Below are 16,662 nucleotides of genomic sequence, written 5' to 3' on the forward strand. Positions count from 1 at the left end.
CATCACCGTAAGACTGTATCCATTTACCCCTAGGCTTGAAGAAGCTTGGTTTTTATATTTCCACACTTATATATACATAATCGTTGCTAACCTGTTTGATATATCTGATTTTATATTACAGTATTGTGTAGTTACTAATAAATGACATTTGTTAACAGCAATACCAGACTCCAAGGTGCTTTCCATTTCTGCTGGTTTTTTAACCCATCACAGGTCGTGACAAAATTGGAGGCACTGTTGGGATCCTCGATAAGATCCTCACCGTGAACCTCGATAAGAGTCCTCCCTCCTTTTAGGAAAAATTTTGATGTAGGAGCAAAATTTTTAGTTTAACTGTAGATTACAAAGTTTGAAACAATACATGCATAATTATCAGATAACAGAGCAAAATGTGTACAACTTCTAACTTAATATCTGGATAAACAATCAGCTATAATGTTAGTCATAGTCATAGTCATACTTTATTGATCCTGGGGGAAATTGGTTTTCATTACAGTTGCACCATAAATAATAAATAGTAATAGAACCATAAATAGTTAAATAGCAATATGTAAATTATGCCAGTAAATTATGAAATAAGTCCAGGACCAGCCTATTGGCTCAGGATGTCTGACCCTCCAAGGGAGGAGTTGTAAAGTTTGATGGCCACAGGCAGGAATGACGCTCTGTGTTGCATCTCGGTGGAATGAGTCTCTGGCTGAATGTACTCCTGTGCCCAACCAGTACATTATGTAGTGGATGGGAGACATTGTCCAAGATGGCATGCAACTTGGCCAGCATCCTCTTTTCAGACACCACCGTCAGAGAGTCCAGTTCCATCCCCACAACATCACTGGCCTTACGAATGAGTTTGTTGATTCTGTCGGTGTCTGCTACCTTCAGCCTGCTGCCCCAGCACACAACAGCAACCATGATCGCACTGGCCACCACAGACTCGTTGTCAGTACCTTTCACATGTTTTATTTTCAGGTCATATTCTTGTAAGATCAGACTCTAGTTTAATAATCCTCTATTCTTATCCTTCATAGAAACACCAATGGATTATGGTAGGTGTAAACCACAAGTGGTTTCCGGGTAGGACAAACATAGAATTCAAAATGTTGCAAAGCCAGAATAAGTGATAGCAACTCCTTTTCAACAGTGGAGTAATTTTTCTGTTGCGCATTAAATTTCTTTGAGAAATAAGCTACTGGATGTTCAATGTCATCATCATCATTCTTTTGCAACAATACTGCCCCGGCAACTTCATCGCTAGGGTCTACCGCGCTCGAAAATGGTTTATTAAAATCAGGTGCTTTGAGCACAGGATGATAACACAGGAAGGTTTTCAGGCGTTCAAATGCCTCCTGGCAAAGTTCACTCCATACAAATGTTTCACTCTTCCCTAGGAGTTTCATTAGGGGAAGAGAGATGTCTACGAAGTTCTTACAAAACTTATGATAATACCCAACCATTCATAAAAACATTCTCAAAGCTTTCTTGCCCATCGGACCGGGAACCTCAGCAATAGCTTGAACCTTGGCCTGTACAGGAGCCAGTTGGCCCTGGCCTACTACATAGCCCAAATATGTAACTGTAGCATGACCAAATTCACTTTTAGCGAGGTTCACAGTAAGATTTGCCTTGGAAAGCCTGTCAAATAGCTTTTCTGCAGCCACAATATGTTCTTCCCATGTGTCACTCCATACAACCAGATCATCAATATAAGCCCCTGTATTTTCTAAACCCTAAATCACTGAATTCATCATCCTTTGGAATGTCCCTGAAGCATTTTTTATCCCAAAGCGTAAAACATTATATTCATACAGTGCAGATGGTGTCACAAATGCAGATATTTCTTTAGCCCTCTCTGTCAAAGGAACACCCCAGTATCCTTTTAACAGGTGAGGTATTTAGCCTTTTGTACTTTATCAATACAGTCATCCACACTCTTTCCTTGTTCTTTCTTGTTTCCAATTTCTTGTTCAACCATTTTACTTTTCTCTAAATTCATTCTGGAGGGATGCTGTTTGATCGGCTTGGCTGAATCTACAATGACGTCATGCACTGCAGCTGTGCACCATCTTGGAATGTCAGGGAATAAATCTTTATACTTACTAATTAAGCCTTTCAATTGTTTTTGCTGTGCTGGCACCAACTGATGGACCTTGTTATTAATATTTTTCAAAACAATTGTGTTTTTGAGCTTTGTGGAGACTACACTGAGTACATTAAAATTATCTGGGATCTCGGTACCAGGCCCCACAGCTTCATTTGTTTTCATAACAGTACTCACAGGTGATGTCTCCGTGTCATGATAAGGTTCTCGAAGTAAAATTACTACCCTGGTCAGACTGAATTTCTTTAGGCAGACCTACCAGTATGAAAAACTTGATGAATGCTTTTACCACAATCTTGGCCTGGATGTTTCCGAGAGGCACTGCTTCAGGGAACCTAGACGCAGTACACATAATTGTTAACAAGTACTGATGACCAGCTGCAGTCTTTGGCAATGGGCCAACACAATCCACCATGACCCTAGGAAAAGGTTCACCAAAAGCAGGTATTGGTTTAAGTGGTGCTACTTGAATAACCTGATTAGGTTTCCCCACAACCTGGCAGGTATGGCAAGTCCTGCAAAAATTCGCAACATCCTTTCTTAAATCAGGCCAGTAGAATTCCTTAATAATCCTGTTCACTGTCTTTCTCACTCCAAAATGTCCACCTAAAGGCTTACTATGAGCCATGTTTAAAATTTCAGCCCTTTAAACATTCGGAACCACTATCTGGTGCATTATAGCCAATCCTCACCAGCAGGCACTGTAGGTGGTCTCCATTTCCTCATTAACACCCCATCCTTTAGGTAATATCCCACTGTCTCTTTCTGAATTTCATCCTCAGACAGAGCTGTCTCTTTTAAAAACACAATTTCAGGATCTTTATTTTGTTCCTCTATAAATTACTTCCTTGATAAGGACAAGTCGCTCTCATCAGCCTTACTCTCATCAGCTTTACTACCCTCGAAGACCTGTTGGAATAGGGAAGGTAGAAAAGTCTTTGATAAATCATCATGGGCCTCAACAGACTTTTTAGACATGCCTCGAGTCACTACACAGGCAGGGTAAACATCAGTCTCTCTGTGTGGGTCATTAGCAGCAGCAAGCTTGCTCGTTAGCTGAACTGCTGGATAAACATCACCTTGCATAGGTGTCAACCTCCCCCCAATGTTTACTAAACTCAGCACAATCACCAGACTTACGAAAACCATGTGTATATTGTGAAAGATCCCAAACAATTCATTTATTTTATTTCTACAACCTTCATCTCGTTCTGTCTCCATAGTAACCTCTTCAAATGGCTTCTCAAAACCAAAACAATCATTTTTCTCCACATCACTATCGTGAAAAGCAACTTCATAACCTTGAAGGTGTTTACATCCAAATGTTAAAACAAAATTCAACAGAGTGCCACATACTTCGTTAGCAGGCCTTTGTCCTGCAAGCAGGGTCAAAGGTTGCAAAACCAATCCAACCTTCACATGTACTTTATTCAAAAGTCCAGAAACAACACCTTTCTCGACATCTTCAGTAACATTTACCTCACTAATTTTCAACTCATCACTAACTTTTAGAACACTGTCTGATACAAGTGACTGAGAATCTTCAATTTCCACTGGTACCAAGGTAAAACCCCTTATTCACTGAACCAAGACCATCTGACACAAAAGGACTGCATTCCTTTTCAACCGAGTCAGACACCTCAGACCTTAACTGAGTTTCAACACAAGGTTCAGTACCCTGTGAATCCACAGGTACTTCAACAACCTGAACACAGGCAATTGGGACAGCTGCCTCTTCTGGGCTTTCATCACTTGCCCCAGTTTCAAATTCAAGGTTACCCTGATCTTCCCAGCTACTCTCTGGGAAACTCTCATCTGGAATAAACTCAACCTTGTGGGTTAAAACAAACTCGCCTGCTGCCTTAGCAGTCCCCGCAGGCTGGCGGCATCCTCTTCATCTAGGTATCCCCTTACATCATCAGGGACACAACTCTTAAATTCTTCAATCAAAACCAGCTCTTTTAAACTGTAAAAGTCATCAGGGTCCAACACTGGACCCCCCAGCTGCCACATCTCCCTCTCAAACCGTCTGTTTTTCTGCCTCAGTGGCCTTGAGCTGTTTCAGTTGCAACTCATGCTGTCTTTTCCTCTCCTCAGCCTCCAGCCTGAAGAGCTCTAACTGAAGCTGAATCTCAGCCTCAGTAAGTTTACCTTCATGGCATAACTCAAACTTTCCCTTCGCTATATAATGCTGGGCTATTACTGTCTGCATTTGAGCTTTCCTCATTTTAGTGTTAACTTCTGAGTGATTGCCAACAGCACATTCCTCGTAGCATCCTCCAACACTTCAGGGGTTGGTTCCAACAGAAACCTCTCAACACTAACCTCCATTTCTGCTGTTTTTCCACACAAGCAAATCAAAAAGGATTTTCCCCAATCAATTCAAACAACCCCCCAGACAATTTGTTCAAATCCCTGACGCAGGTCCCAATTTTGTCACATACTCCGTGACGGGTTAAAGATCCAGCAGAAATCTGGTATTGCTGTTAACTAATGCTATTTATTAGTAACTACGCAATACTGTAATATAAAATCAGATAAATCAAACAGGTTAGCAAAGATTATATATATAAGTGTGGAAATATAAAAACCAAGCTTCTTCAAGCCTAGGGGTAAGTGGATACAGTCTTACGGTGATGGGGAAAGGGAATCAGTTCACTTCGTCGTATTCAGTTGAGTAGTGATGGAGAGAGAGAGGTGTTGTGGTTGTTCGAGTAAGCTGATGCCATCGATTCTTCCCATTGTCCTCCGAAATCCTTTAGAAGACACCAAATATGACCACAACAAGGGGACTGTTTTATGTGGTGGAGTTATCAACCCAGGCGAGGGTTGGACACACTAATAACTTCCCACCAGTCACACCTTTTCCACACTGCGAGAGCCACTGATCGATTCTCCAGAAACCTACCTTTCTGTGGGCACAACCAAGCTCATCCAGTGTCCAAAATCATGTGTGTCTAAGAGCCAACTGACCTTCTATTTATCTCAGCATGTTGAACACCAGCTGTCCATCAAGTAGCTCCTCCCTTCTCTCTCTGTAGGAACTCAGAAGCTGGCAGTGTCCTTGCAGAAATTCCAAACAAACTGTGAGCAGTCTTCGTCTCTCTCTCTCTCTCTCTCTTAATGACAAGTTGTTTGTGCAGTACAGCTCTCTCTCTCTTTTTGAAAGCACAGTTCATTCGGGATACTTCAGGATCCCGTCACACTACAACCCAGCCTCCAATTATTACACTATAATAATCACAACTGCATACTGCAAGAATAGGAAACTCAAAATCTTCAAAGATAAATATCTTAACATTTAGGCAAGTGTCCTCTTCACGTCAAGTAGCAGTCACCTAGACCAGAGGTTACCCACACATATGCCAGTGCAGAGTGACCATTACTCCCATCCTCTGTCTGATCAAAATCATGATGCTCTTGGAGCTGTAGCTCCTCAAACCTCTGCCTCCTATAACTGACAGATCTCAGTTATCGATCTGTGCAGAGAGTTGTTCTGTCCTGAAACTGACAGATTTCGGTTATTGACCTGTCTCAGGATTGGTCTGCCTCCTGTAACTGACGGATCTCGCTTATCAGCCTGTCCAGAGAGTTGGTCTTGGTCTTGACGTGTCCCACTGCACAAATCCTCTTCTGTCTGGAGAGACTTGAACGACCCTTCCCCGACCCATGAGTTGCGAAGCACTGAGTTGTCAACTTTCCTGAAGGAAATTGTGCTTTCTACCTGATCATTTCTGATGTCCCTGTAACTGTGGTAAGCACTGCTTGACCCACCGTTTCCAAAACAAATTGGGATGCCGTGACACCCATGTTTCATTCTTCAGGAATGCTTCAACCTTCAAGAGACCACATCTGCCGGGTTGCTTGAAATGTTTACACACCTCCATCGAGATGCTGGTGAGACCTTAAGAAGTTTGGAAACTCTAGTTGGCAATGAAGATTTGGAACCTGGAAGTTTCATTCTCAATATATTACAGTACAGAAGTACGATCAGTTGTAGAACACTAATTCACGAAGCTGCATGTGTAGTTCCTTCCTCCACACTGTGTTCATACAGTGTGCAATCATTGCAGCAGTAAGCTCCGTACGAGGGATGGAAATTGACTTCATCGAAGCTACCCAAGATTTTCCCATGATACAAGCACTGTCCAGGGAGTACGTGTTGTGTCACTGCTCCATAGCCATTCTTGCTTGTATCTGTAGTGTGGTGTTACCATGCAGCAGTAACTTCACCAGAATCCAGGGACTTCAGCTAACTAACAATCTTGAAGACTTGCAACAGGCAGAGTTCTTCCAAGCAGCAAGTGATGTTGGTATACTCTGATCCCAACCAAGCTCTTTCTTACATTGATCTTGTAGGATATTCTTAGCAGACAGTGCCTTCTAAAGGATTACAGATGGAACTAACTGTGGAGAGAATCACCCCTTCTGGTGAGTGGTCTATCTTGAATCGAGATCTTAAACTTCAAAGACCGAATGCACCATTGCACACCCAGTACTCTCTCCAATGAAGGTATATCTTGATCCAAATCAAAATCCTTTGTGTCTTTCACTCTTCTGATATCACAGCTCGCATACTATGCCTCGTACTTATGTACTTTGCAAGTCGAAAGCCACCTTTAGCACAAATGGATACAATGTCATAATGGAGAGACAGTATTTCTTCCTCAGAGGACATGACACAAGACAGTCATTAACATAGAAGCAATGCAAAACCTTATCCACCATCTCGCAGCTGACTTGTTCTTCATCTGTGCAGTTCCGCAGGGTGAAGTTGGCACAGCTCAGTGATGAAGTTGCTCCAAAGTGATGTACCACCATTCTAAAGTCTATCATTTCTTGTCTGAGGTCACCATCAGGCCACCAGAAAAACCTAAGCATATCTGACCTTCCACTGGTACTTTAACCTGATGAATCATTGATTTAATAGCTAACATATTCACCACTGGTTCCTCTCCGAATCTGTTGGTTCTCCAATCAGTGAGCTAGTGAGACCTGGCTCCTGTAAGAGCTGAGCATTAAGTGACATTCCCTGAAAAGTCACTCCACAGTCAAACACAACACCCCTTTTCTGGGGTGAGAAACACCACGATATCAAATGTCCTAGATTTTACCATCAGAGTTCCAGACCCTCTCTTTTCCAAAACCTTTGGATATGACATCCTTCATGAAAGCTGTGTCACTGTGAAAGGACGAATCCCTCTTAAGCATCTTCCTTAGATTTAGAGCACGCTGTTCTGCAATCTTCCTGTTCACTTCTTTCTTTCTTAAAGGTAAACTCATCTGCACAATTTGTAACTAGCTCCACAAACCTGTGGTCTTCCCTTGACAAATCAGGTTGGTCATCTTGACTGCATACAGGGAAGTCTGCCCTGAAAGCTCATACGTTCAAACTGAGATCCTGTTAAGTGTCAGCTCAGGCTGTGCACAGTCTCTCCCATTAACATTGTCTCCCTTCAGTTGTTCATTCACAGCCTAACCCAGCATTGTTCTAATTACATAGGATCCATCATTAACACTGCCAATCACTTGCACAGGCTCCAATGCTTAAGGTACATTCATCTCTCTCAGCAGCTCAGTTTCCAAATCAATTTCTGGCAAATGGACATGTTTCAGGTGAGACCATTCCTCAAAAACCTTCTGTCATGGAATGTTCCCTCCGTTGACGGGCATGTGTTTAGATGTTAGGTAGTTGACCATAGTTTTCACCATCTAAGACAGACATTTTCAATCCTACTCAATCCCCAGTACATAAAGGAATGTGTGTCCTTTTTCCAGGGAGTTTGAGCTTGTTCGTGAGGCTCACTGCGCAGAACACTGCTGTACTTCCTTGATCCAGAAAGCATCAATAACCATGGCCTTGTTCCCCTTCTTAGACTTCACCCGTACTGGAATTATGGGGAGATTACAATCACGTTCCCAGCCATTAGTTACTCGAGCACTACTCACAGCAATGTTTGATTTTTTCATGGCTGGTTTTAATTCTGCATCCTTTTTGTTAAGAGTGAATATGAAGTACGCTGGGATGCTTAAAACTGCACACCTTGTATGAAAGATGCTTCCTGCAAACCTTGCTGATGTGTCCTGTACACAAACAGCCAAAGCAATTTTTCGTTAGGAAGGAAATCTCACTCCAAGCCCTTTTATCCAGCTGACGGCATAAATCCAATGTGTTCACCCTTGAAGAACAGTCCGATCCCTTTGGCTGGCGAGACCATTTCCCTTCCATTAGTTCCAGGTTCAGTTTCAGCTTTCGTTCTCGGTAGCCACAGTGGTGGCAAAGCTGATTCCTTTAGCCTGAGAATGAAGTTGTGACTAGTGTTGTTCACACCTTTGCTTCTTGCAGTTACTGGGTGTGTTGCAATATTTACTTGCCTTCCAATAAAATTGGCAATATCAGCAAAAGTAGTCTTATGGTTTTGCCTTTCTTGCAGTTCACAGACTACCGTTCTACATTTCTCTCTAAACATATAGGGCAATTTCTTTTCGACAGTCCACATTTTGGCAGGCATGACCAGCTCACTCACTTCGTCCAAGGCATTGCAACGGCCTGTAAGAAAGAGACTGTAGAACTGAAGAGTTTTCTCTTCTTCAGATTTGATCAACAAGTTTTATTTTAACTTCATCAGTCCACAGGACTTGTTTTCAAAATGCATCAGGCTTGCTTAGATGTTCCTTTGAATCTTTTGAATAGAACTTTTTGGCCGCAATGAGCAAAGGTATGTTTGGAGAAAAAAGGGTGCAGAATTTCATGAAAAGAACCCCTCTCCAACTGTTAAGCATGGGGGTGGATCGAACATGCTTTGGGCTTGTGTTGCAGTCAGTGACACAGCGAACATTTACCGGTGGAGGGAAGAATGAATTCAATTAAATACCAGCAAATTCTGGAAGCAAACATCACACCATCTGTAAAAAAGCTGAAAATGAAAAGAGGATGGCTTCTACAAAAGGATAATGATCCTAAACACACCTCAAAATCCACAATGGACTACCTCAAGAGGTGCAAGCTGAAGGTTTTGCCATGGCCCTCACAGTCCCCTGACCTAATCGTCATCAAGAATCTGTGGATAGACCTCAAAAGAGCAGTGCATGCAAGACGGCCCAAGAATCTCACAGAACTAGAAGCCTTTTGCAAGGAAGAATGGGCGAAAATCCCCCAAACAAGAATTGAAAAACTCTTAGCTGGCTACAGAAAGCATTTACAAGCTGTGATACTTGCCAAAGGGGGTGTTACTAAGTACTGACCATTCAGGGTGCCCAAACTTTTGCTTCCGGCTCTTTTCCTTTTTTGTTATTTTGAAACTGTAAAAGATGGAAATAAAACAAGTTTTCTTGCTTAAAATATTAAAGAAATGTGTCATCTTTAACTCTATGCCTTTTGGAAATCAGTTCATCTTTTACTCGCTTAGCTATTCACAGTTACAGAAATTTTGACTGGAATGCCCAAACTTCTGCATGCCACTGTAGGAATTCAGGCCATAGGACTATCCTGCTGGGGCACTTTCAGCAATTGCCACACTTAACTTTAGCTACATTTCTTCCTCCAACTTACTTATGCTGTTTCTCCTTTTCCATTGCTGCTCTTCCTTCAATAATAGTTGCCATGCCATTAATGCAGCTAAATCAGCCTGCTGTAGTGTACCAAGAGGAGGTAGTAGGTACAGATTTTCTTCCTGCAACATTTGATACACTGCCGTTCGATTTCACATCATCTTGCCAGTCGTCTGTTATATGTGTAGTGCTGGCATGGCCTGGAATTTGAGACCATCACCTCTGCTGGAAGGTGAGGCACGTATTCAATTACTGCAGCAACATAGTAACATGCTTGGGTCGATCATTGTTTCACATCACTGCCTTAGCTCTTGATGTTTGGAAAACATTCATTTTTTAACCCGTAATAAAAACGTGCGACGTACAATACAATCCAGACAGAAAATATATACCCCGTTCGTACATGAGCAGGAGAAACCGCTCCCATGTGTGGTGACCAGGGTGGAATGAGTAGCAGTAATAGCTGAAGAGTTCAACAGTAGCAGTGACTTTTGGACTTGTCGCTGGATTCAGTAATTGTGATGGTTCAATAACCAGCAGGCAGCTTATTTAAACTTTACCCCCAGTGTAAACTCGGTAACAATTCACATGGGTGCATGGACTGAGTGAAGCCCTTCCCACATTCAGCACAGGTGAACGGCCTCTCCTCAGTGAGAAGTCACTGCTGTACCTTCAACTGAGATTAGAGTTACTCATTTCCCACAGTCTGAGCGAGTCAACAGCCTCTCCCCAGTGTGAACTCACTAATGTACCTTCAGTTGAGATGACTAAGTGAATCTCTTCCCACAGTCTGAGCTGGTGAGCAACCACTCCCCAGTGTGAACTGACTGCTGTCTCTGTAGGTGGGTTGACCCAGTAAGTCACTTGCCAGAGTCTGATCCGGGCTTCTCCCAGTGTGAACTCGCTGGTGCCTCTGTAGATTGGTTAACTTAGTGAACCCTTTCCCACAGTCTGAGCAGGTGTAGGGTCTCTCCCCAGTGTGAATTCGCTGATGTGCCTTCAGTTGAGATGACTGAGTGAATCCCTTACCACAGTCAGAGCAGGTGAATGGTCTCTCCCCTGTGTGAACTCGCTGGTGTGTCAGTAGGTCAGATGATCGAGTGAATCCTTTCCCACAGTCGGAGCAGGAGAACGGCCTCTCCCCAGTATGACGTCGCTGGTGTGCCTTCAGAGTAGAGGACTGAGTGAATCCTTTCCCACAGTCGGAGCAGGTGAACGGCCTCTCCCCAGTGTGAACTCGCTGATGTACCTTCAGTATAGATAACTGAGTAAATCCCTTCCCACAGTCTGAGCAGGAGAATGGCCACTGCCCTGTGTGAACTGACTGGTGTGCCAGTAGTTGGAATGACTGAGTGAATCCCTTCCCACAGTCGGAGCAGGTGAATGGCCTCTCTGCAGTGTGAACTGACTGGTGTATCTTCAAGTGGGTAGACTGAGTGAACCCCTTCCCACAGTCTGAGCAGGTGAACGGTCTCTCCCCAGTATGAACTCGCTGATGTGCCTGCAGTTGAGATGACTGAGTGAATCCCTTCCCACAGTCAGAGCAGATGAATGGCCTCTTTCCAGTGTGAACAGCCTGGTGTGCCAGCAAGCCAGAGGAGTAACTGAATCCCTTCCCACAGTCAAAGCAGGTGAATGGCATCTCCCCAGTGTGAACAGATTGGTGTGCCAGCAGGCCAGATGATCGAGAGAATCCCTTCCCACAGTCTGTGCAGTTGATCAGCCTCTCCCCAATGTGAACTCACTCCTATGTAAGCAGATCAGATGACCAAGTGAACCTCTTCCCACGGACAGCTAAACAGAGTCTGCCCCTTGTGAACTCATTTGCGTGGATCAGCTGAGTGAGTGAATCACTCCCAACAGACGGAGCAAGTGAAAGGCATCTCACAGCTGTGAATGAGAGAATGAGTCGCTTCCTGTCGGCAGAGCAGGTGAACCACCTCACCACAGAGTGAACGTGCTTCAGGCTGGATGACCCAGTGGATCCTGTCCCACACACATAGCAGACAAACAGCCTCTCCCCTCTGTGAATTCACTGCTGTGTCTGCTAGGTGACAGAAACCCTTCCCACATTGAGAGAAGGAGAATGATGTCTCCCTGCTTTCAGTTCTCTGAAAACTCATCAAGTCAGACATCAGACAGAGTGAATCCCTTAGACAGTCAATGCCATTGAAGAACTGATCTTGAGTGAACAAATGTTGGTGTCTTCTCAGCACAGTGGTTACTGTATATTTTTAAACAAAAAGCACATTTTCAGCTGGGATGAGATACTTCTGCAACTCCAAGGATGAACAACAATGTTGGTGCTTTAAAGGAAATATATAGTCACTCCTTAAATATCTGGACAGAGACGGCGAAACTGACCTGTTGTTATGTGTGAGAGATTCCTGCACACAAATTCTTTGTCATTTCCAACCTGTGAAAAGATTTACAAAAGACATCAGTGAGTGAAGGACAGCATTTCAGATGAAATAATTCTAGTCTCCATCATACTGTTACACCGAAGTTTAGCCCAAGTTGGAGGAAGAACTCCTGGTCTCCTAACTGGGCTTGGATCAGACACCCAGTTCTCTTACTCCTTTTCTATCTGTACTAGAATGGACCATTCCTTGGGCTCAGTTTGTCTCTGTGCTTTTGTATGATTTCCAGTTCTGGTCATGCCCCACAGTGCTACAAAGAGCACATGGCTGATCCTGGAGACTTTCTATTTACTACGAGCATTACCCCCCGCCCCCACCACTCACTCCCACTGGTGGTGAACTGCTCGATGGCAATGCCAAAGAACATGAAGGGAAGGCAGTTGTCTTTCCCATTGGGTTGCAGCATTTTTGTGATGTGAAAGCTATGGGTGACTTGTTATCCAGGATAAAAGTGTTTATATCATTTTGTACCCAGAGAGAATGATACAAACATACTCTCACAGGTTGAAAGATCCTGAACAAGGTAGAAGAATACAATTTTCTCAAGAATTTAATCTAATGGTAGCATTTTTTTCCAATGCAGCACTAATTGACATTTCTATTGCCGGGAAGGTAGACTCTTCGTTCCAGATTAATCCAGAATTATAAACACAAATTAATCTGCAGATGCTGGGATCAAAGCAACACTCACAATACGCTGGAGGAACTCAGCAGGTCGGGCAGCATCAGTGGAAACGATGAGTCGACGTTTCGGGCCGGAACCCTTCGTCAGGACTGAAGAAAGAAGGTGGGGGAGGGTTGGAAGAAGGCTCGTAGTTTCAATTGAAAAACCAGTAATTTGAAAGACAAAGGGGTGGGGGAGGGGAAGCAGGGACCTCATAGGCAGGAAAACAATGGGTAGTAGAAGGAGGAGGCGGAACCATGAAGGAGGTGATAGGCAGCTGGGTGAGGGGGCAGAGTGAAATAGGAATAGAGGAAGGGAGGGGGAGGGAATTACCGGAAGTTGGAGAATTCTATGTTCATACCAAGGGGCTGGAGACTACCTAGACGGTATATGAGGTGTTGCTCCTCCAACCTGAGTTTAGCCTCATCATGGCAGTAGAGGAGGCCATGTATGGACATATCTGAATGGGAATGGGAAGCAGAGTTGAAGTGGGTGGCTACTGGGAGATCCTGTCTGTTATGGCGGACGGAGTGGAGGTGCTTGACGAAGCGGTCCCCCAATCTGCGTCGGGTTTCACTGATGTAGAGGAGGCCGCACCGGGAGCACCGGATGCAACAGATGACCCCAACAGACTCACAAGTGAAGTGTTGCCTCACCTGGAAGGACTGTTTGGGACCCTGAATGGTGGCAAGAGAGGAGGTGTAGGGACAGGTGTAGCACTTGCACTTACAGGGGTAAGTGCCAGGTGGGAGATCCGTAGGGAGGGACGTGTGGATCAGGGAGTTGCGGAGGGACCGATCCCCGCGGAAAGCGGAGAGGGGTGGAGAGGGAAAGGTGTGCTTAGTGGTGGGGTCCTGTTGAAGGTGGCGGAACTTGCGAAAGATAATGTGCTGGATCCGGAGGCTGGTGGGGTGGTAGGTGAGGACAAGGGGAACTCTGTCCCTGTTGTGGTTGCGGGACGATGGAGTGAGGGCCGAAGTGTGGGAAATGGAGGAGATGTGGGTGTGGGCATCGTTGATGATGCTAGAAGGGAAATCACGATCCTTAAAGAAAGAGGACATTTGAGATGTCCTGGAACGGAAGGCCTCATCCTGGGAGCAGATGCGGCGGAGATGGAGGAACTGGGAATAAGGAATGGCATTTTTACATGTGGCGGGGTGGGAAGAGGTATAGTCGAGGTAGTTATGAGAGTCAGTGGACAGTCTGTCTCCAGAGATGGAGACCGAGACATCGAGAAAGGGGAGAGAAGTGTCCGAGATAGACCAAGTGAATTTGAGGGCTGGATGGAAGTTTGAAGTAAAGTCGATGAAATTGACGAGCTCAGCATGGGTGCAGGAAGCAGCACCAATGTAGTCGTCAATGTACCGAAGGAAAAGTTGGGGAGCAATACCAGAATAGGTTTGGACCACAGACTGTTCAACATAAACAACGAAGAGGCAGGCATAGCTGGGTCCCATGTGAGTTCCTATAGCTACACCCTTAGGGTTAGAGGTAGGGGTAGGGTTAGGGGATGGGGTTTCAGGGTGTATCTATGGGAACTCGCATGGGACCCAGCTTCGCCTGCCTCTCCGTTGGTTATGTTGAACAGTCTGTGCTCCAAACCTATTCTGGTACTGCTCCCCAACTTTTTCTTCTGTACATTGACGACTACATTGGTGCTGCTTCCTGCACCCATGCTGAGCTCGTAAATTTCATCGACTTTACTTCAAACTTCCACCCAGCCCTCAAATTCACTTGGTCTATCTCGGACACTTCTCTTCACTTTCTCGATGTCTCGGTCTCCATCTCCGGAGACAGACTGTCCACTGACACCTTCTACAAGCCCAATGACTCTCATAACTACCTCGACTATACCTCTTCCCAACCCGCCACATGCAAAAATGCCATTCCCTATTCCCAGTTCCTCCGTCTCCGCCATATCTGCTCCCAGGATGAGGCTTTCCATTCCAGGACATCTCAAATGTCCTCTTTCTTTAAGGATCGTGGTTTCCCTTCTACCATCATCAACGATGCCCGCACCCGCATCTCCTCCATTTCCCGCACTTCGTTCCTCACCCCATCCTCCCGCAACCACAACAGGGACAGAGTTCCCCTTGTCCTCACCTACCACCCCACCAGCCTCCGGATCCAGCGCATTATCCTCCACAAGTTCCGCCACCTTCAACAAGACCCCACCACTAAGCACATCTTTCCCTCTCCGCTTTCCGCAGGGATCAGTCCCTCCGCGACTCCCTTATCTGCACGTCCATCCCCACGGATCTCCCACCCAGCACTTAACCCTGTAAGCGTAAGTGCTACACCTGACCCTACACCACCTCTCTTGCCACCATTCAGGGCCCCAAACAGTCCTTCCAGGTGAGGCAACACTTCACTTCTGAATCTGTTAGGGTCATCTATTGCATCCTGTGCTCCCGGTGCGGCCTCCTCTACATCAGTGAAACCCGATGCAGATTGGGGGACCACTTTGTCAAGCACCTCCACTCCGTCCGCCATAACAGACAGGATCTCCCGGTAGCCACCCACTTCAACTCTGCTTCCCATTCCCATTCAGATATGTCCATACATGGCCTCCTCTAACACCTCATATACCGTCTAGGTAGTCTTCAGCCCCTTGGTATGAACATAGAATTCTCCAACTTCCGGTAATTCCCTCCCCCTCCCTTCCTCTATTCCTATTTCACATCACCTCCCTCATAGTTCCGCCTCCTTCTACTACTACCCATTGTTTTCCTGCCTATGACGTCCCTGCTTCCCCTCTCCCACCCCTTTGTCTTTCAAATTACTGGTTTTTCAATTGAAACTACTTCCAACACTCCCCCACCTTCTTCAGTCCTGACGAAGGGTTCCGGCCCGAAACGTCGACTCATCGTTTCCACTGATGCTGCCCGACCTGCTGAGTTCCTCCAGCGTATTGTGAGTGTTGCTTTAATCCAGAATTATATCACTGCTCCGAGTTCCGAGTTGGATTTAGATCGATGGAGCTCAACAGTGCCTCACAGATCCATTCCCTCCACCCGTACTACCAAACACGCCCAACCGTCTGTTGGGGAAAGCTCCAGAATTGACACTCATGGCTGCCTCTCTACCCAGAAACCCACACGAAAGAGAGACCCATCTATCTGCCTTAGTCCCTGCAAAGCGCATGCGCCACAGAAATGTCGCCTCGTCCTTCCCTGATCAGCAGAACACATCCAGAGGGGCCCGAGTACAGATCGTCGGGCTGAGAGAGAGGGAAAGGAGAGGAAAGTCCCAGGGTGCGGGGCCACGGTGTATCGGGAGTTCGCAACAATTGTCCCCCCGGGCGCTGTGTGAACGCCGGCGCTGCTAAATCCCCGCTCCTACCTGCTTTTGATTCTCCACCGCCTGTCCGCCACTAAGCGCATGCGCATTAGGCAGAAACGGCTTGCGACCTTTACGCATGCGCAGTAGGCGGATATGGTCTTGCACTTTACGCATGCGCGTTTAATCATTGTCGAATTCTGAAAACTCAGTTCTGAGAGGCACTGGCCGTTTGAAATCACAGAAAATGACCAGAAACATTGGAAAGAGGAGTTTAACATCTCAGAGCATTTTTCCTTAGCCCAGAGTCTCGAGGAACGGTGAATATTTGGGACAGCCCCAGTGAATTCGTCTTCTGCAGTGTGCAGAAAGTCACAGTGGCGGAGCCGGGGATTTTTTCTTGCTGGTGCTACGGAGGGGCAAAATGATTCAGTGATGGTGCTGAGGGATGCACTGTTTGGTGATATGTATTCGCAAGTCCAGACTCAAGGCGTTAAAAAGTCAGTTTCAAGCATTATGTGCCTACTATAAATGCCTCTGTTGATTCACAAGCGACAGCAATTGGTAAATATAATACAGAAGTGAACTGTTACAGTGTCAACGGCATCGGAGACAACCTGGGCTACATGGAGCATAAACAAAAAAAACAA

General features: G+C 45.4%; 1 protein-coding gene across 3 annotated transcripts in view; it reads right to left on the reverse strand.

Moving 5' to 3' along the window:
• LOC134339758 (zinc finger protein 239-like) overlaps nucleotides 1-16,116 on the reverse strand; it is a 49,875-nt gene extending 33,759 nt beyond the window's left edge. For 2 of the 3 annotated variants that reach the window (XR_010016443.1, XR_010016442.1), the window contains exons 1-2: nucleotides 16,076-16,116; nucleotides 9,344-12,065 (exon numbers count right to left, since the gene is read on the reverse strand). Coding sequence is in view for 1 of the 3 variants with exons in the window: in XM_063036522.1 (XP_062892592.1) it covers nucleotides 10,404-11,291 (888 nt within the window). In the remaining 2 variants the exon portion in view is untranslated. Of the gene's footprint in view, nucleotides 1-139; nucleotides 12,066-16,075 lie in introns of those variants that run through there. The other variant, XM_063036522.1, reaches the window with a different exon arrangement.
• Nucleotides 16,117-16,662: the final 546 nt, after the last annotated feature.

This window comes from Mobula hypostoma, chromosome 30 (assembly GCF_963921235.1).
Source record: "Mobula hypostoma chromosome 30, sMobHyp1.1, whole genome shotgun sequence".
NCBI lineage: Eukaryota > Metazoa > Chordata > Chondrichthyes > Myliobatiformes > Myliobatidae > Mobula > Mobula hypostoma.